Raw genomic sequence first — 26,038 nt, 5'->3', positions numbered from 1 at the left:
TGCTGGGAGTGACCCTATTGGGAAAAAACATGGTAGGGTGCGCCTGAAAAGAGACTCACCAAAGAACACAGAGATAGTAACAAGCGCACCAAGGTGCATCACCACACAGCATCAGGAACAGCCAACAGGGCAGCAAGACCTCAGGCTCGTGACAAAGACCTGAATCAAAAAGGCCAGAAACGACCCTGGGAGGAACGGGCGGGAAACGAAGCTGCATTCACTGTTGGCAGGAAAAATCTGAGAGCCCTGCCACAGGATCCAACTGTTCCATTCCCGACACCCAGGCCCACACCTACGTTCATCACAGCACGGTCTGTAACTGCCGACTTCTGAACACCGCAAGGGTCCAAGGCAGATGGATAAAGACATGTATAAAAACACAAGAAGGCGAGGACAGACAAAGGGGCGGGTGGGAGTGTCAGCACAGGGGTGGGCGCTTGCCTCGCATGGCGCCAACCTAGGTTTGATCCCAGGCACAGAGCCCTGAGCCGCACTGGGCGTGGTCCAAAAACCAAAATAATAAGATTAAATTTAAAAAATGATGAAATTTTGCCTCTTGCTATAACACGGAAAAAGCCAGAGGGGTTTGTATCTAAACATAATAGGTCCTAAAGAAAAGGCACGCACCGGACAGTCTCACTCATACATGGAACAGCAAGAAGCAAGGGAAGCAGCAACCAATGACCACAGAGCCAGGTGAACCGGCAGGATATGGTGTGGCAACACATTCCCAAGAGGCATGCAACTGGACCCCCAAGAGGCCAGTCTTTCTGCTTCAAATTTACAAGGTTGTTTTGGTTTTTTTTTTTTTTTTTTTTTTTTTTGCTTTTTGGGTCACAGTGATGCACAGGGGTTACTCCTGGCTTTGCACTCAGGAACTACTCCTGGCAGTGCTCAGGGGATATGGGATGCTGGGAATCGAACCCAGGTCAGCCGCGTGCAAAGCAAATGCCCTACCCACTGTATCGCTCCAGCCGACAAATAATGCCATATGTGGTCCCAAGTGCTGCCAGGGGAGCTAGAAATAGCCCCTGAGCATAGCAAGGGAACAGCCAGGTCACCCCACCACACCACCCCGAAACCTCTACAGGTCCAGGGACCCCTACCCCATGTTGCTCCCCGCTGGCCCAGAGAGTCAGTTGGGCAAGGCAGGTGTTGGCCCCATGGAAGGTTCCAGACCACGGGGGCAAAGTCAACATGACAGCACAGCACGGGGATGGGAAACAGTGACATCTCGCGGGGACATAAAGACCCTCCCCGCCAGTCTGCGTTCAGCAACTTGGTGGCCTTAGAGGACGGCTCCCCGCGAACACTGCGTCAACTGAGAGGAGTCCCACAGCAGGGGGCAGGGGACAGAGGGCTGCCCCCACTCTCAGGACACCTGCCCCTGTGGCCACTGGGGATGGGGCCAGCACTCCTGGCAGCATAAATAGACCCGGGCCGGGAGGGTCCCGCTGGGTGGCGCTGGGCCACACGGGGCTCCAGAAGGCACCAAGGCCGAGGAGCAGGCGACAGCAGCGGACTCCCGGGTCAGGGCAGGAGCCTGAAAACACCTCCCAGTTTGCCCAGTTTCCCGGGCCCACCAGCTCTGAAGTGACAACTTTTGTATGAAATGGCTTTAAAAAAAAAAAAGAAATCTGGAACCATGTCCATTTTGTTCCACTGTCCACTCGATGCCACACTTGTAAAACACAGGAGCCTATATCAACATAGTTTATTTTACGCCACTTAAAAGGAATCATACTTGGTGCTGGAGTGATAGCACAGCGGGTAGGGCGTTTGCCTTGCACGCAGCTGACCCAAGTTCGATTCCCACCATCCCATATGGTCCCCCGAGCACCGCCAGGAGTAATTCTTGAGTGCAGAGCCAGGAGGAACCCCTGTGCAACACCGGGTGTGACCCCCCTCCCCACAAAAAAAATAGGAATCATAAAATGCAGCTGAGTATTGCCAGGGAGGTAATAGCCTGAGGGGCATAGCTGGCAGCTGAGGGCAGCAGTTCTGGGGGGGGGGGAGAACCCCAAGCTCATCCTAGGAGGCCAATTAGGAGGGCAGTGGGCCACTAAAAGAGGCTATGGGAGGAACAAGGCTGAGAAAGAAGGGGTCACAAAACTACACTAGAGACGAGGAATTCTGGGCTAAGGCTCCAAAAGTCACTTAAGAGGAAATCTGCAGTTAGATGGTCCTAAGAACTCTGGGAAACTAAAACAAGAAAAAGCCTTAGAAACAATCAGAGAGAAAGTAAGGCGATCACTTCCCAGGAAAGTCCATAATGAGCTTGTTATCCAGAGGACCAATGGAAGACAAGATTGTATCCACATGTATCTTTCGAGGACAAAGGTGAAATAAACATTTCCAGGCAAACAGAAACCACAGCGCTCTGGTGAAGAAAGAACTGATTACCAGGTTCCTAGAGGCAGAAGGAAACCATGGCAGATGGAGATCAGAAAGGAAAGATGAGCAGAATAAAAAAGAGGAAGATGTGAACAGTCCCAGAGATGCTGACACTGGGACTTAAGGTGCCCCGAGCCCAGGCAGGAGTTGGGGGTAGAGAGAAAGAAAATATCCCGGGGCCTGGAGCGATAGCAATGAGGAGGGCGTTTGCCTTGCATGTAGCCAACCCGGGCTCGATTCCCAGCATCCCACATGGTCCCCCTGGGCACTGCTAGGGGTAATTCCTGAGTGCAGAGCCAGGAGAGACCCCTGTACATCGCCGGGTGTGACCTCCCGCCCCCCCCCCCAAAAAAAAGGAAAAAAAGAAAACATCTGACAGACAACAGACACTGGAATAGATTCACCACTGCCAGCCCTGAGGACCCGCGCCCACAGGGGGACTTACCTCTTAACCACCCAGTTTCCTTGGACCAACATCGCCACCTTCTGGATGCCACGCAGCACTGCCACGGAGTCGATGGAGGGACCCAGGAGGCTCATCAAGTTGGCAAAAGGCATAACCTTCACTGAGGAGGACCAGGAGTCATGAGCCTGGCCACGCCCTTCACCCAGCTGGCACCCAGTCCCAGGGGCAAGGCAGCTGCATCAGCCACTGGCTGTCTCCTGTGGCTCCCCCCACTCCCATCCCCTACTCCAGTCCTGGGAAACAGCCACTGAGGGCGATGACAAGGTGCTATTGGTTACAGAACTCATGACACTCAGCTTGTCAAGTCACCAAGCCAGGAGTGAGCCCAGACCACGTGCGACCCAGACTGCGGGGCCTGGACTGACCACTGAGCTCTCCTCTGCCCAAACACCCCCACACCAGTCTGGGCAGTTGGAACTGGCTGTGGTCTCCACGTGGACAGCTCGGAGGAGCAAACCCCTGAATCCCGGTTCCCAGGCCCCGCGGCCCTGCCTTCCGACTGTCTGGGGAGAGGGGCCCCAACAGTACTGGGACAGCCGTGGGGCTGGGCCTGGCAGCCTGGAGGAGCTTGGGCTCTGCACGCCACCCTGGGGAGCGTCCCCTCCTCTCCGAGCTGCCCGCTGCAGACGAAAGGGCAGGGACAGAGGCCTGCAGTGCCACACATGTGCACGGGAAACCTCTGAGACATGCCAGGCTGTGAAGCCCCGGCAGCCGGCTTGGGCACTTTCAAATAAACCCCGACGGCTGGGCGCACAGGAACCCCAAGTTGCCGTGGGGGTGCTCGCTGCGTCCTGGAGGAGAGGGAGGGCGGCCACCCACCGTTCTTCATCAGGATCCTGATCTGGTCGGCCAGGGGCAGGGTGCGCAGCTGGGCCATGGAGAGGACGTTGCTGGGGGCCACCGGCTTGTCTCTGTTGGAAAACAAGGGTGACGGGTGACCAGAGGCTGATAGGGGTGGGGTGCAGGGGTCCAACCCCCCCTCCACTCACTTCTCCTCCTCCTGGTTGGGCGGCATCAGCATCATGAGGTACTCGCTGTGGGGAGAGCGCGGGCGTCAGTGGCAGAAGGCCCGACTCCCCTCGGCCAGACCCCACACCCAGACGGAGAGGGGGCTGCATCCCAGGAAGGCCCCGGTCGGGGTAACACTCCTGCCAGCCTCACCTGGGCGACTTGACAAGCTCCGTGTTCTCGGCCCCGCCGGAGCCCTGGCACAGCAGGTACTGGCGCTCGTGCTCAGAGCGGCTGTCCTGGGGGGGGGGGGGGGGTGTGACATCTCAGTCAGCGCCAGGTCCCTCCTGCACCCCCACGCCACCACCCAGGTGATGCCTGCCAGCAGCCTGTCTGCCACTCAGCTCGCCCCCAACTCTGCCCCCACCTCTCCTGACCGGTAGTGCCCCTCCTCGCTCCCCGCCCCTAACCTGCCCCTTCTCTCTCCCCTCCCCCTCTTAACCCTGCCCCTTCTCTCCCCTCTCACCCCTCCCCTAAACCTGCTTCCCCTTCCTATCTCCACAGGATCGGGCCCTGACCCGACCCGTCAGGGGGCTCACCCTCAGGCCGTAGTAGTGCAGGTGGGCCCAGGGCTCCTCTGCGTGCTTCTTCTGCAGGAACTCGTAGGACTGCACGCGCCGCTGCCGGGCCTGCTCCGACTCGGGCCGGGAGAAGCGGACCTGGGGTGGGGGCATCTGGCTCAGGCCTGGGGCACTGCCCGGGAGCTCACCAGGGAAGGGAGGGGGCACTCCCCACCCCCACCCCGGCACAAGTCTCTGCAAGCCCCTTCCACCAGGTCCCTCCGTGACCAAGGAGCAGTGTTTCTGGTGCCGCCTGCCCAGCATTCGCATGCCCGGGGGCATTGCACCCCCCTCTTCCTGACACCCCACCCACAGAAGTGGGCACGTGACTCGGACGCAGACCCTGAATCCCAAACCCTCAGTCACAGGGGCTCGTTCAGGGTTGGGTCAACCAACGGAGGTGAATCGGAAGTGATGAGACAGAGTTTCTTCGCCCCTGCGGTCCTGGGAAGCTGGGGGACACCCCCACTCACCCAACCGCCGGGGCCAGACAATCCGGAGACGGAGGCCGGGGCTGGGCTGCGGAATCCAGCCCCCCGCAGCTCTCCAGTAACCAGGACACTAGGGGGTGCGCCCGACTCAGGCCCCCGCCCGGGAGAGGCACCCGCAGGGCCGGGCTGCTGCGGAGGAGTCCGGGGACTCTTGGGCCGGGGCAGGGAGTCCGCTAGAAGGGAAGGCGAAGGCATCCCACAGCAATGGAGAGAACAGGGGGGTGCCCCCCGCCCTGGCTGCGACGCCAGAAACCCCCCCTCCACGGCCACTGCAGCAACGCCACGGTGCCCCTTCTGCCACACTGCCCATGCCCACACGTCGGAGCCTAGAGATGCGAAACGGGGGACACTGCTCAAGGGGAGAGCCCACAGCCGACAGGACTGTCAGAGAGAAGCTGCGCCCGGGCCCCACTGCTGAGACAGTCAAGCGGGTGATCACCACAGGGATTGAGCTCCCGGGGTTCTCGGGGGGCGAGGGAGGGGGGTCAGTGAGGCTGGTCCGACCAGCTCTCTCCCAAGGTGAACCCTGGTGCTGCTACAGCCCCTGAAGCCCAGACACGCCCGCCTTCAGCCATGCCGAGGCAACGCTCACCGTGATCTGCTTCACGTCGTCTTCAGCCTCGTCCTGGGAAGAGTCTCCAGCTGCAGAGAGACACGAGCCTGCATCCAGCCCGACCCCAGCTCTCCAGCCCACCCACCGGGGAGGCCTCTCGGGGCAGGGGGAGGGGGCGGCCCTTCTCCAAGACCCAAGGGCTGCCGGAGCACCTCGGGACTCACGTGACCACGGGACACTTGGTCTCCAATCACAGGGCCAACCCCAGCTAAGGTACAGGGCCCAGCCCTGGCAGTGGTGTGGGATGTGGGAGTGGAGTGGGATGGAACCTGGGGCCTTGCCTGGCACGGTCAGCACCCTGGCCCTGGACACCACTTCAGTTGTCAAAGCTGTGGAGAGGGCTGCCGCGGCAACCTACAGCTGGTCCCTTACGCACACACACACACACACACAACCAGCAGGTGGCACGGCTGGGCCCTCACCTTCGGTGGCCGCCTCCCGCTCGCGGTGCTTGCTGTCTGCCTTGTCCAGATATGAGAAGCTGGGGCGCAGCTGCAGGATGCCGTGTAGAGGTGTCAGGTGGAGCTCTCCTGGCAGAGGAAGGAAGCCTTGAACCCGACCCATGGGACTGGGCTGGAGCTACAAAGGGCCCTGGACTCCCCTGCCCGCAACGCAACGCCCACACCTCTGCTCTAGCCCCCCACCCCAGGGCAGCCCACAAGCTCAAGGACCAACTGAAGGCAATCGGGGGACACGGCCAAGGACACAGCCTGGATCAGCCCATGAGCAGACGCTTGTGCTCAGGCCACCGCCACAGGAGCACAGAAGCCGGGTCCCGGTGCCGGCACTCACTGGACAGACCCCCACAGCTAACACCTCCCGTGCCTCTTCCTGGCCCCTGCCAGATCCCCCTCATGTGTGACCACCCCGGAGAAACACAGACACACAGACAGACAAACAGAAACACACACGTACACACACACACATCCCTGCCAGATGACCCTTATATGTGCCCACTCCGGAGACATGCACACCACACCACACACACACACACACACACACACACACACACACACACACACACACCCCTGCCAGGTCACCCTTACATGTGCCCATTCCGGAGACATGCACACGACAGCACACCACAACACAACACACACACACACATCCCTGCCAGATGACCCTTATATGTGCCCACTCCGGAGACATGCACACCACACAACACACACACATCCCTGCCAGGTCACCCTTACATGTACCCATTCCGGAGACATGCACACGACAGCACACCACAACACAACACACACACACACATCCCTGCCAGATGACCCTTATATGTGCCCACTCCGGAGACATGCACACCACACAACACACACACACACACATCCCTGCCAGGTCACCCTTACATGTACCCATTCCGGAGACATGCACACCACAGCACACCACAGCACAACACACACACACACACACACACTCTCTTCTTCCTCTTCTCAGCCACCACCTCTTCCATCAGAGCCTTTAAGGCTGTGGTCCCCGGAGTGCAGCCTCTGCTTCCGGGCCCTCACACCCAGGCCTGCGAGGCTGCGCAAAGACATTGACTTGATCGATTTCAATCAAGTCAATGGAGGCTGAAAGAGCTGCAGAGGCTCGGGGAGGCTGCCCGGGCTCCAGAAGGAACAGGCCGCCGAGGCTTAGGAGGAATAGGAGGAACTGAGTGACGGCCCTGGCTACAAGGCCTGCAGATTCTTGGATTTTAGGAACCCAATCCCTGCGCTGTGGGCAGATTCGAAGAGCATAGCAGCAGGAGACACGACCTTGCTTCTGCTCTGTTTTCAAATTCATTTCCTTTTGTGCCCTACAGCTGTACCATCTCTCAACTCGGCTTTATAAGCCCTTAAGTACTTCTAATATTTGGGACGTTTCCAGTCACACAGGCAGGATTCACATGCCACACAACTGAGCAGACTCCCCGCCGTGCCCGCGACTCTAACACCTGCGTGGACAATGCACCCCGGGGGAGAAGCTGTCAGCACAAGGACTTTGTATTTAAAACAAAATTCCGCTGCCCACCTCAAAAGGCGAACCGTGTGTGTGTGTGCGCGCACGCGTGTGTGTGTGTGTTCAGTGGCAGATGCGCTTCATGTCAGCCCATGGATGTCAGCCCATAAAGCCCCAGCCTCCACCCCACCCACTCAGCCCAGGGGCGCCACCCCCCGGACGCCCAGCAGGGTACCTTGCCTGTAGAGTGCAGCGGCATACCGGGAGGTGTTACTGGTGGTCTGGGAGGAGCAGAAGGTCTGCTTGTCCATCAGCTTCCTGGAGCACAAGGGAGAACGGCATCAAGGGGAAGAAGCCTGGTGGCCACAGTCCCTCCCATCCCCGAAGGATGGGCTATGGGAACCAAGCGGGGGAGGGGGAAGGGCCTGTAACAGACCCAGATGTGGTGGGGAGCCCAACCGTGGCCCGACAACTCACGAGGAATACGTGCTGGTCTCATCGGCACAGGCACCGTCCACGTTCAGCGCAATCTGCTCCCCTTTGCTGCGGCAGTAGTTGGGGTTCAGGGTGTCGATGGCCATCTCAAGCTCTACCTGGAGGTACCAAGCACTCCCAGTGATGAGGACCCCGAGGCACAGTTCTGAGGGCGACCAACCCCTGCCCCGGCCATGGGGACAGCAACAGGATGCAGTGCCCCCTCTCCCACGGCCCCAGGCTTCCTCCTACACCCAAACCTACAAACCCTAATTCGGACAGAAAGCCAAAGAGCCGCTTCACTTTGGTGAGAGGAAGAAATGGGGAGTACCGTACCCTTTTATTTGTGCCCACACCCCCCCCCCCAAAAAACCATTGAATCAGGTACCAACACAAAATAATCAACAGATTCTCTCATGAAAATCCCCAGCACCTCTTGGAGGTCATAAAGCCAGAGGCCCAGAGAGAATACTGGGGAAGGGACTCGCATGCTGCTGATTCCAGATTGGTGGCAAGGGATACAGCTCAATGGCAGAGCACATGCCGAGCACCGGTTTGATCCCAGACAGAGAGTAAGTGTATGCGTTGTACCCATTTTTCTGCGTGCACGTGTGTATGCTAATAGCTACCACCACCACCAAGCCAGTGGTACTGGCAATGCTGAAGCAGCGCCGCTAGGGGGTGCTAGAGCCACAGCTGCAGGAGGCACACAGAGAAGCCGGTCTCAAGTTCCAGGACCCTCCAGGCACTTTCCCTTCACCCCATCCTGGGGACCACGTACTCACCCCTGACGCAGTTTTCTTAATCATCTGAGGCCTCATTCTGCCCCCTGGTCTGTCTGCTGCTTCCTCCTCTGCATGCCCAACTCCCAGATGGCCCCTCTCCCCCCCCTTCATTCCCTCTAGCATCACCCCACCATGCCACATCCTCTTCCTGCTAAGAGAGCAGCCCACCTTCTGCTGCTTGGGCTTGATCCTGGCTGAGAGGTGTGGAATGTCATCGTAGGTCATCGAGGCAGGCCGCACGGGGTACTGGGGAGGGGAAGGGAGAGTCAGCACAGCCCCCCATCAACGCCGACTTGCCCCAAACCAGACCAGACCAGAGGCTCTGGGGCACCAGCCAGCTGCCTTACAAAGGGCAGATGCCCAGGAATCCCAACAGGCACCGCCAGCAGGTCAGCAGGCCTTAGCGACCCACAGAGGGCGGCCTGGCTTCAAAACCTGGAGCTGGCTCACCGGCCACGCGGGGAGAGGGGAGGTGAAGGGGGCTGGAGCATGGGGACTGCAAGGCCAGAGGGCACAAGGGGCAAGCAGAGTGCCGGGTGCTGAAGGGCTGGACACCCCATCTCTGAGCTTGCCCGCAACAGAGAGACAACTGAGAAGGCGCTGGTCCCCCACCAACCACCTGGAGTCCTCCACAACTCGCAGTGTTGAGTTACTTGGATCACACCCTCCGTCGCAGCCACAATTCCCTCCGTCTCCCAGGTTGCGGGGTCAGTGTGTGGATGCAACCACGTGCAAATACCCGGGTGTGCTGAAGAGGTAGCACAGCGGGTAGGGCACTTTCCTTGCATGTGGCAGACCCTACTATAATTCCCAGCACACAATATGGTCTCCAGAGCCCTGCTAGGAGAGACCCGAGCGAGGGCCAAGCAACCTGGGGATCATGCTCTTAAAATAACAACCTTGGGGGCCAGAGCAATAGTAAAGCAGGGAGGGCGCTCGCCTTGCAGATGGCTGACCAGACACAATCCCTGGCATCCCACAGGGTGATTTGAGTGCAAAGGCTGGAGTTAAGTCCTGAGCACTGTTGGGAGTGGCTCAAAAAAACAAGAACAGACCAAAAACAAAACAAGTGCAGTGCTTTCATATGACCCAACACGTCCACTACCAAGTCAGTACTCAAAAAGGGCTGAGCAATAATATAGCAGGTAGGGCATTTGCTCTGTACACGGCAGACTGGGGTTTGATCCCCAGCATCCCATATGATCCCCCCCACCCCCCGCCGAGCACTGCCAGGAGTAATTCCTGAGTACGGTGCTCAGGAGTAAGCCATGAGCACGGTTGGGTGTGGCCCAAAATGGAAGAAAAAAAACTACATATATAGATAGATAGATAGATAGATAGATATAGATATATATATATCTCACGTCCCCACAAAACCCTAGCTGGGAATGCTTCTTTTGTTTTTTGGGTCACACCTGGCACAATGCTAAGGGGTTACTCCTGGCTTTGCACTCAGGAATTAGTTCTGGCGGTGCTCTGGGGACCATATGGGGATGCTGGGAAATCGAGCCCAGGTCAGCTGCGTGCAAAGCAAAAGCCCTACCCACTGTATATCGCTCCAGCCTGTAGCTGAGAATGCTTTTAACAACACTCTTCAGAGAGCTGGAGCGATAGCATAGCGGGGAGGGCATTTGCCTTGCATGCAGTCGACCCAGGTTCAATCCCCAGCATCCCATATGGTCCCAAGCACTGCCAGGAGTGATTCCTGAGTGCAGAGGCAGGAGGAACCCCTGTGTAGCGCCAGATGTAAGCCAAAACAAACAAAAAACACTTCACTTCAGATCAGTCCAAAGGGGAAGTTATTAATTTAAATAATTAAAAGTAAAGTAAAAAAGTAAAGGCCCTCCCGTTGATCGTCGATTTGCTCGAGCGGGCCCAGTAACGTCTCCATTGGAGACTTTGTTGTTACTGTGTCTGGCATATCGAATACTCTCGGTAGCTTGCCGGGCTCTCTGAGAGGGGCGGAGGAATTGAACTCAGGTCGGCCATGTTGGCTGCATGCAAGGCAGACGCCCTACCCGCTGTGCTATCGCTCCAGCCGATAATTTTTATTATTTAATGAAATATCTCAGACACCAAAAGCTGGCCCAACAATGATGGGGGGCGGGGGCCTGGGGCGGTCACATGAAGTCATACAACGGAGGACAAGTCCCCAGCAATGACGGGCCTGGATCCCTGCAACAACCTGGGGTGAACCCTAAAAACAGGGGGACCAAGCAAAAGAAGCCAGACTCCAAAAGGCCACGTGCACACTCTATTGCCATGAAGCAGCCGGACAGGCAAACCCAGCGGTAGAACATAGGTCCAAGGCTGCTAGAGGGCTACGAGGAGGAGCTGCCTGTCCAAAACTGCAAACCGAGGTCTGAAAGATCGTGGGTCCGGCCCCTTTGATGGTGGATTGAGCTGTTACAGGTGACTTCCATGGCAATAAAGCTGTCGCCAAATTACAGGACGCACCTGGGAAGAGAGGGGTCAGCCCCGGGGTGCTGTGTCAACCTCAAGGCTCAGAATCTGAGAGCCAGGGGAGAGGCAACTGCCCGAAAACTGGAGGAAGCAGGGCTAAAAACTGGGGGGTAGGGGTGGCGGGTAGAAGGCTTGCAGCGGGTGGGGACTGCAGAAAACCCACCCCGGGCCTCTCTGTGTCTCTCTGTACAGTGTTCCAAGCATTTCCAGGTGGGCTCCTCCAAGCCTCACGGGTGTGACTACTACCCTCATTTTGCATGTCAGCAAACTGAGGCACAGAATCACCGAACTTGCCTGAGTGTCCACGGACTGTGAGCACCAACCCCATCCTGCCGCTCCCTGCTCTCTACCTGGCTCTGCCCAGCTCAGAATCAAGGCGCTGCCCTGGACCCCCTGGCAAAGCGGAGAGCCAAGTGGCCACACTCCTGCAACCAGGAGACCCCAGCAGAGGGTGTTTCTCCGGTGCCCGCCCCCCCACGCCCTCCCCTCTTTTCCTGCCGGCTCTGCAGTTACCTGAAACAGATAGAGCTTCTCCGCAAGACTCTTGGCCAAGTACACATCGATCTGGAAACAAGGGGAGAAGACTTGACCAGGATGTCAACAGAAGCCAGGGCCCTTCCCGCCGCTCCTGCGGATGCTCCTCCAGCCCAGGTCCCGGCAGTCTGGGCGAGGAGCTCAGCCCCTTTGGACAAGAGAGGAAAGCACGCCCATCCCGGCTCATCAGAACCCCCGGAAACAACATCTTCCCGGAGAGACCAAGGCGATGCTTTTCTGACGCACTGGGCACTGGCCTGCAAAAGTGGGTGGGCCCAGCCGTCCTCCTGCCAACCCCAGCGGCCCATGCCCTGCAGCAGCGGACCTTCCTGCCTCCGGACGCTCTGGGCCAGCCAGCACAGAGGCCGGTGCAAAGGGCATTCAGGTGGCGGGCACAGTCCCCCGGCAACAGGCGGACTCTAGAACCTGCCACTCCATGCCTGCTCCCGGTGACTTATCTTTCCCCTTCAGGCTTTAGGGTCACACCCAGAGGGGCTCAGGGGCTATTCTTGGCTCTGTGCTCTCCCTCGGGCCCCATCCTGAGACCTGAAATGTTCGATCTGACCTTAGGGAGTCCATCCCTGCAGTGTGCCAAGGGCAGAAGTACTGCCTTGCTCCCTGCTGCCTTGCCCCCTGCCCCCTGCCCCCCCCCCGCCCCGGGGCTCAGGGAATGTTGCAGAGTGACCGGGTAAGCGGAGGAAGAAGCGGGAACTGTCAGGTCCACTTCCGCAGGCTGCAGTCACTGAGTGCTTCTCGGCGCCCAGTGGCACCTGCTTTGTGGATCAACAGTGGAAGGATGGAGAGCGCGGCCCTCGTGGACTGCACGACCCAGGAAAGTGGGTGGCGCAAAGCACAGCCACGGGAAGGAGCTGGGGGTGCAGGGGGGCCTCTCTGGATTCTGCACTGGGGACTTGGCAGGGCGAGGGCATGGGGGAAGCAGGTCTCTGCGGGCAGAGGCCTGGCACAGCGCTCACCTCCTGTACGACTGGGTCATCCTCTTCATTGGCCATACTAGGGGGGCAGCCGCACAGTCCTCGGATTCAATCTGCAAGGGAGCACAAGAGGTCTGGGGGTCAGCTCCAGATGCCCAGATATCAGGGCTGTCCACTGGGTGCTGGGGAACTGTACCATGTACCGGGGTAAGCCCACAACGCCCCAGAAAGAGACCCGCGAGCAGACGCCAGGTGCCGATGGGAGGAGCAGAGGAACCACGCGGGAAAGAAGCGCTGAGCGGAGGCAGAAACACTCAGACACTAACAGGGACCATGGGGATCTCATCAAGGAGCCCCACACCAGGAAGGGGACCCAGGAAGGGAAAGGCTCGCTAGGGCTCGACACTACATGGATGTTCCATGTCCCAGATGACCCTGGGCCACACCGCAACGTACGCTCCTCCAGAGGGCCTTCCACAGCCCCTCGCCCGCACCCATACCACAGGCCTGGGGTATTGAGACGCCACATGAGCCACGTGCAGGCAAGTCGACAAACTGGGGTGGGGGAGGGGGAGAGGGGGGCAGAGCAGTAGGTAAGGCCCTTGCCCAGCACGCAGCCAACCCAGGTTTGACCCCAGCACCTCACATGGTCCCCTAAAGCCCGACCAGGAGTGATCCCTGAGGGCAGGGCCAGGAGTATACCCTGAGCACTGTCAGATACGCCCTCCCCTCAAAGAAGACATTGGTGGTTAAAAACTGTGGGTAGGAGGGGCCAGGAGCATTCAGGGAACCATGTGGAGGCTGGGGAGGAGCCTTAGGCTGGGTCCTGAGAGATGGAAGGATGGGGGGGGGGGTCCACACATGAAGGGTAAGGGGCTCCTGGCAGAGATCAGCCTCACAGCTGAGCTGACGCTCACATTCCCAAAGTGGGGTGCAGTCACGTAAGAGGCACCCAGGGATCCTCTGGTCCCGGGCCTCCCCTTCTGGGCCAGAGCCATGCAAGATCTGCCTCGTCTCCTTCACTCAGAAAACTGCATGAAGGGAGCAACCCCCCTCAGTGGGAGGCCGGCAACAGGCCACGGTGGGCCAGCCAGGGTCTCTGCCCACCGCACTTGCTCCAAATCCGTACTCCAGCCACAGAGCGGCCACTGGCCCTGCTACATCTCTTGGTCTCACCCTGTCCAGTCTAGCTGCTGGCTACCCCGATGCTACCTCCTGCAAACTCTCCTTCCCAGCCCCAGGACCCCCTAAACAACCTCTCAGACCCTGACGCCCCCAGCTGCTGTAACTGCCCCTCCCCCTCCCCTTTGCGGCTCCCTGCTTTACCAGCCAGGGTGTTGCATAAATGTTACCATGCCACCCAAGGTCTTACCTGTCCTGCCCCCTGGCCTGCCTGGTCACCTGGAGCTGCGCACTTATAGCCTGTCCCCAGCCCTCACTCCACAGCAAGTGGCATAAGTGGGAGACCTGGGTCTGTTCGGCCGCTGTGGCACTTGTGCCCTTGACTGGCATACAGCAGGCACTCAATACCTACTGATGCAATTTCTCAGGGAGCTGAGAAAGAAGGCTGATGTGGTGGGGGACGAGCCGGTCACTCGGAGTTAGGAGATGGAAGGCCGGGTGAGTGGCAGGAGAGGGGGTGCTCGGTGCCCACCTGCCTGCACGGGCTGCCCAGGGTGCCACAGACTATGCAACTGAGAGTTCATGACAACAGAGAAAGCCGCCCCAGGGAGCAGGGCGTGGGGCTGTGTACCCAGAGGACGTGGCCTGGGAGGGTCCCCAGGCAAAATCAGCAGGTTGTCGTCCCCGTCCCCCCCGACCCCCCCCCCCCCCCGGTCAAGTGCCACATGGTCAGAGAGAGCAGAGGGAGAGGCACCATTAAGCCAGGCTTCTCCTTCTGGACAGGGTGTCTGACTAGACTCCTGCTGGTCCACCAGCCCACTCCAACCTCCCACTTGATAGCACTCAAGGTACTCACCAAAGACCCACAGTTAGAAATCTACTGCCAGGCCCCAAGTGATAGGAGAGGGGGCCTTGCACGCAGCCAACCCGGGTTTGATCCCCGGCCCACATATCCCTGAGCCCCACCAGAGAGGGGTCCCTGAGCAGAGCCAGGTGTACCCTTTGCTGGCCCTGGCCCGATGGCCACCTGCTGGGCCTTCAAACCTTTGCACCAGATGGCCGCCCTGCCTCCGGGCCTTTGCTCACCTGGACTTCTCAAGCTGGGCTCCTTCTCTTGCAAGCCGACTGCCAGGAGATCCACTCCCTGACCAGTCCCTCTCTGTCCTTCAGACTCCCCCCGGGCTCTATCTCCCTGTTTTATGTCCACTGGGGTTCTCATCACCGTCTGCAGCGACCTAGTCCACTGGCCACAGACCAGTTACCACCGGCAACGAAACATGAGACCTGCGAGGGCCCTCAGTCCTCTATGTCCTCCACCACACAGTGGACACAGTGACTAGGCTGGCTTCATCACGTGACCACAGAAATCACGACCTTTGAGTGTTTGGTTTTTCTGGGCCACACCTGGCAGGTACTCAGGGCTTACTCCTGGTTCTGTGCTTTGGGGACCTTAGGAGGTATTGGGAATCACCCAGAGGTTATTAAAGGTACTGTAAACATAGAATCTCAATTTTAAAAATAAAAAAAAAAACATTTTAAGTATATGGGGCCAGAGAGACAATACAGCGGGCAGGGCACTTTCCTCAAATGCAGCTGATGCGGGCACCCCATAAGGTCCCCTGAGCTCTGCCAGGAGTGATCCTTGAGCTCAGAGTCAGGAGTAAACCCCTCATGAGGACCACCGGGTGTGGCTCAAACATAAAACTTAAAAATAAATAAACCATGAAAACACAGGGGCTGGAGCAATAGCACAGCAGGTAGGGCGTTTGCCTTGCACGCGGCCGACCTGGGTTTGATTCCCAGCATCCCATATGGTCCCCTGAGCACTGCCAGGAGTAAATCCTGAGTGCAGAGCCGGGAAGTAACCCCAGGTGTGACCCAAAAAGCAAAAAACAAACAAAAACATGAAAACACAGAGAGAGAGAAAGAGAGTGATCACAAGGCAAGCGCCTTTACCCTCTGTTCCATACTACCTTGCCCCACCCTTCCTTTCATTCTCTAACCCAAGCTGCTGTCTGCATCACCTAGAACCACCCGTGACAGAGGGTGTGAAAGCCGGTATCAGAGACCCTTTCCTCGCGGAGCCTAACTCTGAGCAGGAGACTGGCCATCCACCATGGTCCAAGCTTCTCCCAGCAGCAGCGACCACCTGGGAACCCTATGGCCTCCTCTCCCATGGCAGTGGGTCTGGCCTTGACCCAAGATACTAGATGGGGTCCTGCAACCGCCCGAAGGAGTTCCAAGAGGGTACAGACCGCAGGTTAAGGAGGGTCCAGTACAGAGCATGTATGGGAGGGCACCCGTGCCACACCCTGGAACCTAGCCTGCCAATCTGGAAAAGCCGAGGCCGCTGGGGTGGGATGACAAGATAATAAGGGGAATTATGGGGTGAGGACACCCGGGCAAGTCCTCTCCAACCTGGTTCTGTAGACCCCAGAAGTGGGGAAGGGGGTGCATTTCCCTTCTTTGGGTCACCTGCAGCCCCCCACCCCACCCTCTGTCAAAGCAAGAGCCGGAACATCGTCCTCCGGGCCCTTTCCAGTACACTCTCGCCCGGTCCTCTCAAGGGCCCAGTTGGGTTCGGTTCTATTAGTCTCCGTCCGGAAGGAGGAAAGAGAAGTTGGGACAGTCATTTGCCAAGGTCACACGGTGCCGGAGCATGGCGGCAGCGGGGCCTGGGCGGCTGGGTCTCATAGCCGCTTCGCCGCACGGCTCGGGCGGAGGAAGGGGTGGTCCGGCAGGCAAGTGCCCGGACTCTGGCGCCCGAGCGCGCAGGTTCAAGTCCCACCTCTGCTGCTTCCCTGCCAGGGCCCGCGCGCGGCCTCTAAAACCCCCGCCGCGACCCTCACTATTTTCACCCAGAGGCCGGCGGCGGGAGGGGACCCGGGGCCAGAAGCGAGGTGACAACCGCGACCGCGGCGAGGCGCAGGCCACTTATGACTCGCAACATGCGTTCCTCCCCCGCCCGCTGACCCTGATATTTTGGCCCTTCGCAGCGCCGAGCTGGGATGACACCTCCTCCCCACCCCGCGCGCTGGCACGGCAGTGGGGGTCCGTGGCGACCCCCGAGATCAGATCTCTCGCCGCCCCCCGCCCCCAGCCGGCGGTGCTCAAGCACACGCGACAGGACGACCTCGCCTTCCTGCCGGTGGCCGCTCGCCCCGCTGACACCTCCTCGGCCCGACGGATGGTCAGGCCCTGCGGACCGGGGGCGCGGAGGAGGAGGCAAGGACGAAGAAGCGGGGGGCCCGGGCCGCGTGGGGGTCCGGGAGGGTCCCCTCCACGGCCCGCGGCACCCGGCAGGGCGCGGCCGGCTCCCCGGTCCCGCGCTGCCGCCCCGTCCCCGCCGCGAGCCGGACCCCGCAGCCCCGCGGACAGGTGCCGGGCCGGGGCACCGGCGAGCGGACCCTGAGTCACCGCCCGCGGCCTCCGCGCTGCCCCCGCCCCGCGCGGGCCGGGGTCGCGGTCCACCCCCCGATCCCCGCCACCGCCAGCCCGGGGGCCCCGGCACGCTGCCCGGCCGTCCTCGGCGCCCCGCGGCCCGCAGCCCCGGCCCCCGGCACGCCGCGCTCGGCGGGGGCCTCCGGCCTACGGGCAGCCCGGCCCGGCGCACGGCCGCCAGCAGGGCCCGGCGGCGGCGGGCCCGGGCGCGGCCGGCGCCGCACTCACCTCCCCGCGGGGGCCGCACGCGGCCGGCGACAACGGCCCAGGGCCCGCGGGCTGCAGAGGCGGCGGGGCCGGCGCTCCGCTCAGGCAGCCGCCATGTTGCTGGCGGAGCGACTCCAGGCGACACGTGGGGGCAGAGCGGGGCGGGGCCTCGCGCTTCCTTTTACCCACAATGCCCCGCCCCGGCGCGCCCAGGGCCCGCCCCCTCCCTCGCCCGTTCCATTCATGCCGGCCCCGACCGGCAGCAGGAGGCGCTAGTGCGCCAGCAAAAAAGGCCCCAAGCTTCCGCGCTGGGCGGTGAGGGCGCCGGGGACAAAAGTTTAGCTGGCAGCGGTGGGATTCGAACCCACGCCCCCGAAGAGACTGGAGCCTTAATCCAGCGCCTTAGACCGCTCGGCCACGCTACCTGTACGCCGAGCACGGCGCCAGAAAGCTCTTTAAAATCTTTGCTGCCAATTACAGGGCTTTGCGAGTTCCTCTCTTTCTCCTCTTCTATTTCAGAAGCGTTTCGTTTAGTCAGTTGCCTGTGCTTTCTCGTATCTATTTTCTAATACATCATCTTATCTTTTTTTCTTTTTTTAAAGTATGTGCTCCAGGAAAGGGCCTGCAGAGGCTTGTTCCACATGAGCCAAGATTTAGATCTAGACTTCTTACTAATGAGTTTTAGAGCAAAAAAAGGTTTTGGAAACTGGATTTTAAACCTGTTCTTCAGCACGGGTTCCTCGGCTTCACCCCGGAGACTTGGGTCCCCTGTCTTCGAGAGCAAGTCTAGACTCGGACAGTAAACCACACACTGAGCTTGACTGATTGGCAGGACCCGGGGAATGAGTTTTGGGTGATTTTATTTGAAAAAAAAATTTTTGACTTTCAGTTATACAAATAAAACATTATAACAAATATTAAAATGGCACATACAACGTGAATGCTCTTTTCCTTTGATTCCGCCCAAGTCCCCCCCACCACTGTTGTCTTAGGATATCCGCTCCCTTCTGGGGCTGCGGCTGTGAGTTTACATGGAGATAAATATCAGAGTATCTTTTAAATCTTTATAAAAAACATTTAAAAATGTATTGGGTCATTATAAATAACACTAAAGTCACTTCTGAAACGTGTAAAAAATTAAGAAATAACTTTTTTTTTCACTTAAAAATAATTTGCTATTAGATGGCTTTTGGTACAAGATAAGGATGTGTAGAATATTTTCCTGAGATTTTAGTATACTTTTTTCAATCTGAAAAAAAAATTAACAGATTAAATTGCTATTGCTTTGTGCATTGTAGTCAAAATTTAACACCAGAAAAAATTTATTAACAGTCTGCCTGTCACTTTTTTTTTGGGGGGGGGGTCACACCTGGCAATGCTCAGGGGTTACTCCTGGCTCTGCACTCAGGAATCACTCCTGGCGGTGCTCCGGGGACCCTATGGGATGCTGGGAATCCAATGCTGGTGGGCTGCGTGCGAGGCAAAAGTCCTCCCCGCTGTACTATCCCTCCAGCTCTCTGCCTTTAATTTTTATCATAAATTTGATGTATGTCCTTCTCATTCATTTCCTAGGCAGTCTTATATATTGTCTGTGTATCCATAACAATATATACCATGATTTTTCTGTGTATTTTTATAAATGTTACTGTGTTGTATCAATACCATTTTGCACCTTGTCCTCTCATTCCAATATTAGATTTTTGAGATCCATTGAGATCTAGATACATATATATCAATGCATGTAATATGTGTATGTAATGATACATGCATTCATTACATACTATGAATATCATTTCTAGAATCATAGTTTCTGGAAAAAGTTTTCAGTTAACTCTCAGTTCCATCTCAGTCCCACCTCCCACAGGCTAAACACTGCAAAGCTTGAGTTGTTTTTCGAATGTGTCATGTCATGGATATGGACCTATCCATGTTTTATGGATAGCCAAGAGCTAGGAAATACCCTGGTATTGATCTAGACATAATGAGGTAGGAGCAGAAAGGACTGTTTTTGTTAAATTGCTAGATCTTCCAAAAGGGAAAATCTCTGTGGTAAAGATAATTGTTGGAATTTCTGCCATTTTGCCCCCCACCCCCCACCCCCCGGATTTTCTAGGATTTGCCTGAGCAGCCCAGAGTGGCTCCCCGGAAGCCCCCTTTCAAAAGCTTAGTTAGCTTCCCACACACATCACAGGACAAACAAGATAGAAGATTCTGAATGGGCCACTCAGAGTTGCTCTTGAGAATCTAAACTGAGACACAGCGAGTTGTTGGCTTATTTTTCATGGTTGTAAGTGTTGGAGTTAGTCTCAGAGACTGATTAGAAGTAGAGAGAAAGAAGGATGCAGGGTGGCTGTGTTCTGCAATGGAAAAATTGAGAAAAACCATGCACCACAAAGAAAAAAAAAGAAAAAGAAAGAAAGAAAGAAAGAAAGAAAGAAAGAAAGAAAGAAAGAAAGAAAGAAAGAAAACCAGTGGCGAAACGAGAACAGAGAATCATGGAGAAATCCTGATGGTACTCTGCCTCAAGTCTCCACCCCAGGGTGAGTCCCATTGCCATAGTAATAAATTCCCTTTTTCTGCTAAAAGCTAGTATCACTGCTGTCAATTGCAGTTTCGGAAACTGGTGATGAGGGCTCAAATGAAGCTAGCGTGGTTTCTGCTGGGACATTCTTGGAACAATCCAGGTTTGTTTTGCTGACACATACATACAGAACAATGCTCGAGAGGGAGGGCAAGGCTTGCCAAAGGCTCTCTTGGAAGGGCCCCTTTTGGGGCGTTTCTTAAGTTCTGCAACAACATTAGGCAGCTATTTGATGATGATCAGATGTGAAGATAAGCTGGAGAAGTAGATGTTACATCAGAACTTCTGGGCGTACAAGAGCCAAGCAGCTTCCTGTGGGAGGAGGGAATGAAAGACTGAAACTGAGTTTCCCTTGCTGTGCTGTGATTCGCTACTTTTCTTTTTGCACGACCTGCTTCTCTGGCCCTCGCTAGGGGCAGGTGGAGGGGTAAGCACCACAAATCGGCCGACCCGAGTTCGATTTCTCTGCCCCTCTGGGAGAGCCCGGCAAACTACCGAGAGTAGAGTATTCGATATGCCAGACACAGTAACAGTAACAGTAACCACAAATCTAACACACTACATTTCCAATCTAGTGGCTGACAGATGAACAGTGCCTGTCTCCATGCTCTGGGCAGTATAGGTTCTGTCTCTTAAAACCTCTCTCTGTCTCTGTCTCTGTTTCCCTGTCTCTCTGTCTCTCTCCCCTTCCCCACTCCCTTATGCCCCTAAAAAGAAATTTCATCCCACATCTCACTCAGTCCAAAACTTTCTGCATAAACTTTTTTTTTTCGTGGCCATACCCAGTGATACTCAGGGGTTACTCCTCATTCTACACTCAGGAATTACTACCGGTGGTGCTTGGGGAACCATATGGGATGGTAGGGATCAAACCCAGGTTGGCTACATGCTAGCTAAAAGCCCTACCTGCTCCATTAGCTCTCCAGCCCCTCTCCATGAATTTCCTTCTGGAAAGAAATGAACACTCCTCATCAAGTGCTGAAACGTGTTTCTTCTGAAATTTAATGGCACGGAGATTTGGCCTTGGAAAATGGTTCTACCCATCCCATTGTCTTTCACTCCGTCAAGAGTGTATGAGATTGGGGCTAGAGCGATAGTACAGTAGGTAGGGCATTTGCCTTGCACGCAGCCAGCCTGAGTTTGATTCCCAGTTATCCCATATAGTCCCCTGAGCACCGCCAGGAGTAATTCTTGAGTGCAAAGCCAGGAGTAACCCCTGTGCATCGCCAGGTGTGACCAAAAAAGAAAAAAAAATGTGTATGAACTTTAAAAACTAAACATTCTCTTCCACCTCATATAGCAATTATTTAGTCACAGATTTTTTTTTAAATATTTCTCCTGCGTGGGAGAGCTAGTATAGATATTAAGGCCCTTCCTTGCATTCTACCCAACCTGGTTCAAGTCCCTGGTACTACATATGGTCCTGCTGGGGACAGGAATATTCCCTCAGCACTGCTTGGTGTGGCCTAACCCCTCTCTCTCCCACCAAATTAAAATAAAATAAACTCAGGTCCTTATTGATTCCCTCAGTTTAAATTAAATAAAATAACATGTCTCTACTAAGAGAGAGAGTCAGAAATGTGACTTTTGTGTAGGGTAGGGTAAGGGTGGGGGGGTCTATTCCTGGAGGGCAGCTGAAGGGAATTTTCTGGGCAGACTGCCAATGTCCTAACACCCACCAAGTTGTCCACTACTAGTGAAGTGTATTCTATGTGAGTGACACCGTAATTAAAAATCAAGTTTCTACCAAGTATAAATCACGGAAATTGCTTTCCAGAGGGTTTATACATTCTGCCAAGTTTAGAAAGCAATTTTTCTGTCATAGGCTGGCAACAAAATCATCTGGAATAATTTTCTCGAACACTTTCCTCTAATCTTCCGGGCCCTTTCCTCTTCCCCGCTAAGGGAATACTTTCTCTCAGGTAAGGAATCTGTTTCTTTGGTCACTTTTCCTGAGAAAACTTCCCTCTAGGCTGTTGGTCTCAGATGAACTGTCAGTTCAACTGTCCGTCACAGCATAAGAGGGCGGTTACAAGACCCAAATTGGGCCAATTCTGTGCTTTCTCCTGGAAATCGGATTCAGAGAGGACCCAAAGATTTCGCTCTGTTAACAATAGGGCCAACGAGGAAAGTTCCATGTTACGCTGAACTTCTGCTTCAAGACTCCCACATTTACTCTGGTCCCTCCCTTTCTGGGGCCAGATTCTTTGCATTTTTACTTTCCTTTCTAGGAGGGAAGTGTGAACTTTAACTAAACATTCTCTTCTACCTCACAGAGCCATTATTTAGTCACGGCTTTTTATTTTGAAATGTTTCTACCGGGTCGGAGAGCTCGTAAGGATATTAAGGCCCTTCCTTGCTTTCTACCACCCTAGTTGAGTCCCTGGTATCACATATGGTCCTGCTGGGGGCAGGAATATTCTCTCAGCACTGCTTGGCATGACCTAACCCCTCCCTCTCCCACCAAATTAAAATAAAATAAACTCAGGTTCTTGTTGATCCTCCCAGTTTAAAATAAATAAAATAAATTGTCTTTACTAAGACAGAGAGAGAGTCAGAAATGTCCCATAGATGTCCCATAGATGGCTTCTTCACTGAAACTGATCATCTGCAATCAAGGAAACTACATGCTCTCCCAGGACGCCCCAGCCCTTCCCCAGAGGAAGCACGTTCTGGGGTAGGAGTCGCTCTTGGCACTGGCCTGGAGCAAATGTTTCATTGGGACATTATCGTGAAGTCGGATTCTGGCCAGCTGCCGTCAGCTCACACAACGCCTGCCCAGGGGTCCCCCCTAAGATCGCAGATCTGAGCTGAAAATCTGGTTCTGTAACACACTAACAGCCAATCTGTTGGTCTGTTCTGTTCCTGGCTGTTTCCCGTCTGCATCCTGCCAGCCGGGATTTCTTGCTGAACCAAATTTAGCCACAGGAGCCGCCGCTGGTGGCGCCTTCTGTCATTCATTCCTATCATTTCAGTTTCACCCCATGTGACCCAGAATAGCCCCCCCCACACACACACATCATCAGTTTACTTGATTTAACTTGGCCTAGAAAGACATCTGATGTCGGAACCGCTATTTTCCCATCTTGATTAATGAAAGCATTCCTGGAAAATGCTTTGGAGATGAAGGGTGTCCTTTCAAGCCTCATTTTTTTCACTTGTAAAATGGTCACAATGATTCTCATGGGCTGGAGCGATAGTACAGCGGGTAAGGCGTTTGCCTTGCACACAGACCCAAGTTCAATTCCTCCGCCCCTCTCGGAGAGCAGAGAGAGAGAGAGACAGAGACAGAGAGACAGAGACAGAGAGACAGAGACAGAGAGAGACAGAGAGACAGAGAGAGACAGAGACAGAGAGACAGAGACAGAGAGAGACAGAGAGACAGAGAGAGAGAGACTCTGGAGTATCTCGCCCACAGGGCAAAGCCTGGCAAGCTACCTGAGACGTATTATGCCAAACACAGTAACAATTGTCACAATGGAGATGTTACTGGGCCCGCTTGAGCAAATCAATGAACAACAGGAGGACAGTGACAGTGATTCTCATATTTGTGGCAGGGTTAGAGATACAGATGCCCATTCCAGAATCCGATATACCCACATATCACTGTTTTCAAGATACATAGCTCTCATATTTTAACATCTCTAAAACTGACCTTCAAAGTGCCAGACCAATAGTACAGAAGGTAGGCTACTTGCCCTGCACTTTAACCAACAGACTTGGGTTCAACCCCTGGTCACCCATACAGTCCCCCAAGTGTACCAGGAGTGATTCTTGAGTGCAGAGCCAGGAGTGAGCACTGACAGGTGTGACCCGAAAACCAAAAATAAAATTTAAATTACATTAAAATTAAATTGACCTACATCTTAACATCAATACCATATAGTTGACTGCCAGGATTTTCTCCCTTACAAACAACAATGGTGCATCGTTCTATGCACCATTAAAGGCTGGAATTGTCAGGCTAGAAAAATAGATTAGAGGGCAAAGTGCTTACTTTGCATGTGACTGACCCAGATTGATCCCCAGCACCACATAAGATTCCCAGAACCTGCAAAGAGTAATCCTTGAGCAAAGAATCAGGAGTAAGCCTTGACCACAGATGGGTGTGTCCCCATGTCCCTGCAAAAAAAAAAAAAAAAAAACATAAAAATAATAAAAACTTTAAAAAAAAAATTGATGTTGTCTTGAGACAAAAAAAAACACAGCAGATGCTCAATACAGTTAACTACTAGTGTGAATTAACCTAGTAAATTCAAGTTATTTTAAAACTAGGATATAAAACTTTCATTCAATTTCATCGTTTTATCAAATTCTTCATGCATTTACAAGATTTGTTATAAAAATAATTAGCATACATAGGTAAAGGTCCTCCCGTTGATCATCGATTTGCTGGAGCGGGCCCAGTAACGTCTCCATTGGAGACTTTGTTGTTACTGTGTCTGGCATATCGAATACGTCACGGGGAGCTTGCCAGGCTCTACCGTGCGGGCGAGATACTCCCGGTAGCTTGCCGGGCTCTCCGAGAGGGGCGGAGGAATCGAACTCGGGTCGGCCATGTTGGCTGCGTGTAAGGCAAACGCCCTACCACTGTGCTATCATTCCAGGGTTGAGTGGTCACAAGGTCAACCTAAAGTCAACCTGCAGCAAATTAGCATACATATCACCCCTATTCCACCCTCACCCCCTTTTATCTGATTCTATGTCACCCCTGCCTCTAAAAAACAGGTTTATACTGGAGCTTGTATTCCCTTCATTTTAATTCCAACCACCCCTCTTGACACAAATATCTTCTTTTACCCTCTTCAAAGAGTCATAATGAAATTTCATTTGGGCAATGATTAGTAGATATTAATTTCATTTTAAATACTATAGTAAATACTTTTTACTACTAATAAAATTAAAGACTTTAATTAAGATATTTATCAGTAAATTATTGAAAGCTTGGGCTGGAGCGATAGCACAGCGGGTAGGGCATTTGCCTTGCACGTCGACTTGGGTTCCTGGGTTCGATTCCTCTGTCCCTCTCTGCCCCGGCAAGCTACCAAGAGTATCCCACCCACTCATCAGAGCCTGGCAAGCTCCCCGTGGCATATTCGATATGCCAAAAACAGTAACAACAAGTCTCACAATGGAGATGTTACTGGTGCCCGCTCGAGCAAATAGATGAACAGGAGGACAGTGCTACAGTGACAGTAGGCTAGGCTATGTACTCAAAAGTGACTATTTTTGCGTTTAAGTGAGAAAATTTTTTCCTCTAGAGTTAATAATTACCTTTGGAGCGGGAGCAATAGTACAACAGGTAGGACACTTGCCTTGCATGCAGTCAACTGGGGTTCGATCCCCGGTACCCCATATGATCCCCCAAACCCTTCCAGGAGTGATCCCTGAGTGTAGAACCAAAAGTAATTGAGGTGTGGCTCAAAATACAAAATAAATAAACAAAATTTAAGTATTTCCTGGTTTCTATGAATTCGTCACTAATTCAACAGCAGACTGTCCATAATTATTCTTTCCATGGAGTTAAAAGGCATTCGATTACTTCAGCTTCTGAGAGAGAGAGAGAGAGAGAGAGATAGAGAGAGAGTCAGCCCTGAACTTACTCCTGACTCTGTGCTCTGGCCTGATGGTGCCAGGAATTGAACCAGGGTCTCCACAGTGCAAGGCATCAGCCTCAATGCCAGAACCCCCTCTTCAGAACCTTATTTCTGCTTCATGAAGACTTTCCTCCCTCAGCTCCTGGACAGGCTCATGGGGAAATGGCCATGTTGGATCCACCTTCTTCTTCAGGACCCTACACATTTCTTCTCATTTCTTTACCAAAATCAACTCCTTCAACAAGAGGTCCAACTCCTGTTTCTTCAGGAGATCCCATTCTACTGTTGAGAAATATCCCTGCCCCCCACAGGAGCTCTCCACCTTTGCTAACTCTCTTCCTGGAGTCTCTTCTCGAGAGACAACATGAGACATTCCTTTTTGTTTGGGTTTTTTTTTGGGTGTTTTTTTTTTTATTGAGAGTTTACATCTCT

General features: G+C 54.7%; 1 protein-coding gene and 1 non-coding gene across 4 annotated transcripts in view; both read right to left on the bottom strand.

The window, feature by feature from the left end:
• Positions 1–26,038, bottom strand: part of POLR3E (RNA polymerase III subunit E) — a 282,521-nt gene that overhangs the window by 7,656 nt on the left and 248,827 nt on the right. The window contains exons 2-14 of one of the 3 annotated variants that reach the window (XM_056138937.1): positions 17,450–17,515; positions 12,701–12,771; positions 11,706–11,756; positions 8,898–8,975; positions 7,948–8,063; positions 7,706–7,788; positions 5,955–6,062; positions 5,512–5,561; positions 4,408–4,527; positions 4,022–4,107; positions 3,850–3,894; positions 3,680–3,771; positions 2,840–2,960 (exon numbers count right to left, since the gene is read on the bottom strand). In XM_056138937.1, coding sequence (XP_055994912.1) covers positions 2,840–2,960; positions 3,680–3,771; positions 3,850–3,894; positions 4,022–4,107; positions 4,408–4,527; positions 5,512–5,561; positions 5,955–6,062; positions 7,706–7,788; positions 7,948–8,063; positions 8,898–8,975; positions 11,706–11,756; positions 12,701–12,736 — 986 coding nt within the window. In that variant the 5' untranslated portion in view covers positions 12,737–12,771; positions 17,450–17,515. Of the gene's footprint in view, positions 1–2,839; positions 2,961–3,679; positions 3,772–3,849; positions 3,895–4,021; positions 4,108–4,407; positions 4,528–4,901; positions 5,130–5,511; positions 5,562–5,954; positions 6,063–7,705; positions 7,789–7,947; positions 8,064–8,897; positions 8,976–11,705; positions 11,757–12,700; positions 12,772–17,449; positions 17,563–26,038 lie in introns of those variants that run through there. The other 2 variants (XM_056138936.1, XM_056138938.1) reach the window with 2 other exon arrangements.
• TRNAL-AAG (transfer RNA leucine (anticodon AAG)) lies at positions 17,772–17,853 on the bottom strand. Its single transcript has one exon. It is a non-coding gene; the product is annotated as a tRNA-Leu (tRNA).

Source organism: Sorex fumeus, unplaced genomic scaffold (assembly GCF_029834395.1).
Source record: "Sorex fumeus unplaced genomic scaffold, SorFum_2.1 ptg000130l, whole genome shotgun sequence".
Lineage (NCBI taxonomy): Eukaryota > Metazoa > Chordata > Mammalia > Eulipotyphla > Soricidae > Sorex > Sorex fumeus.
The sequence above is the reverse complement of the archived record's forward strand: the minus strand, read 5'-3'. Positions and strand labels throughout refer to the sequence as shown.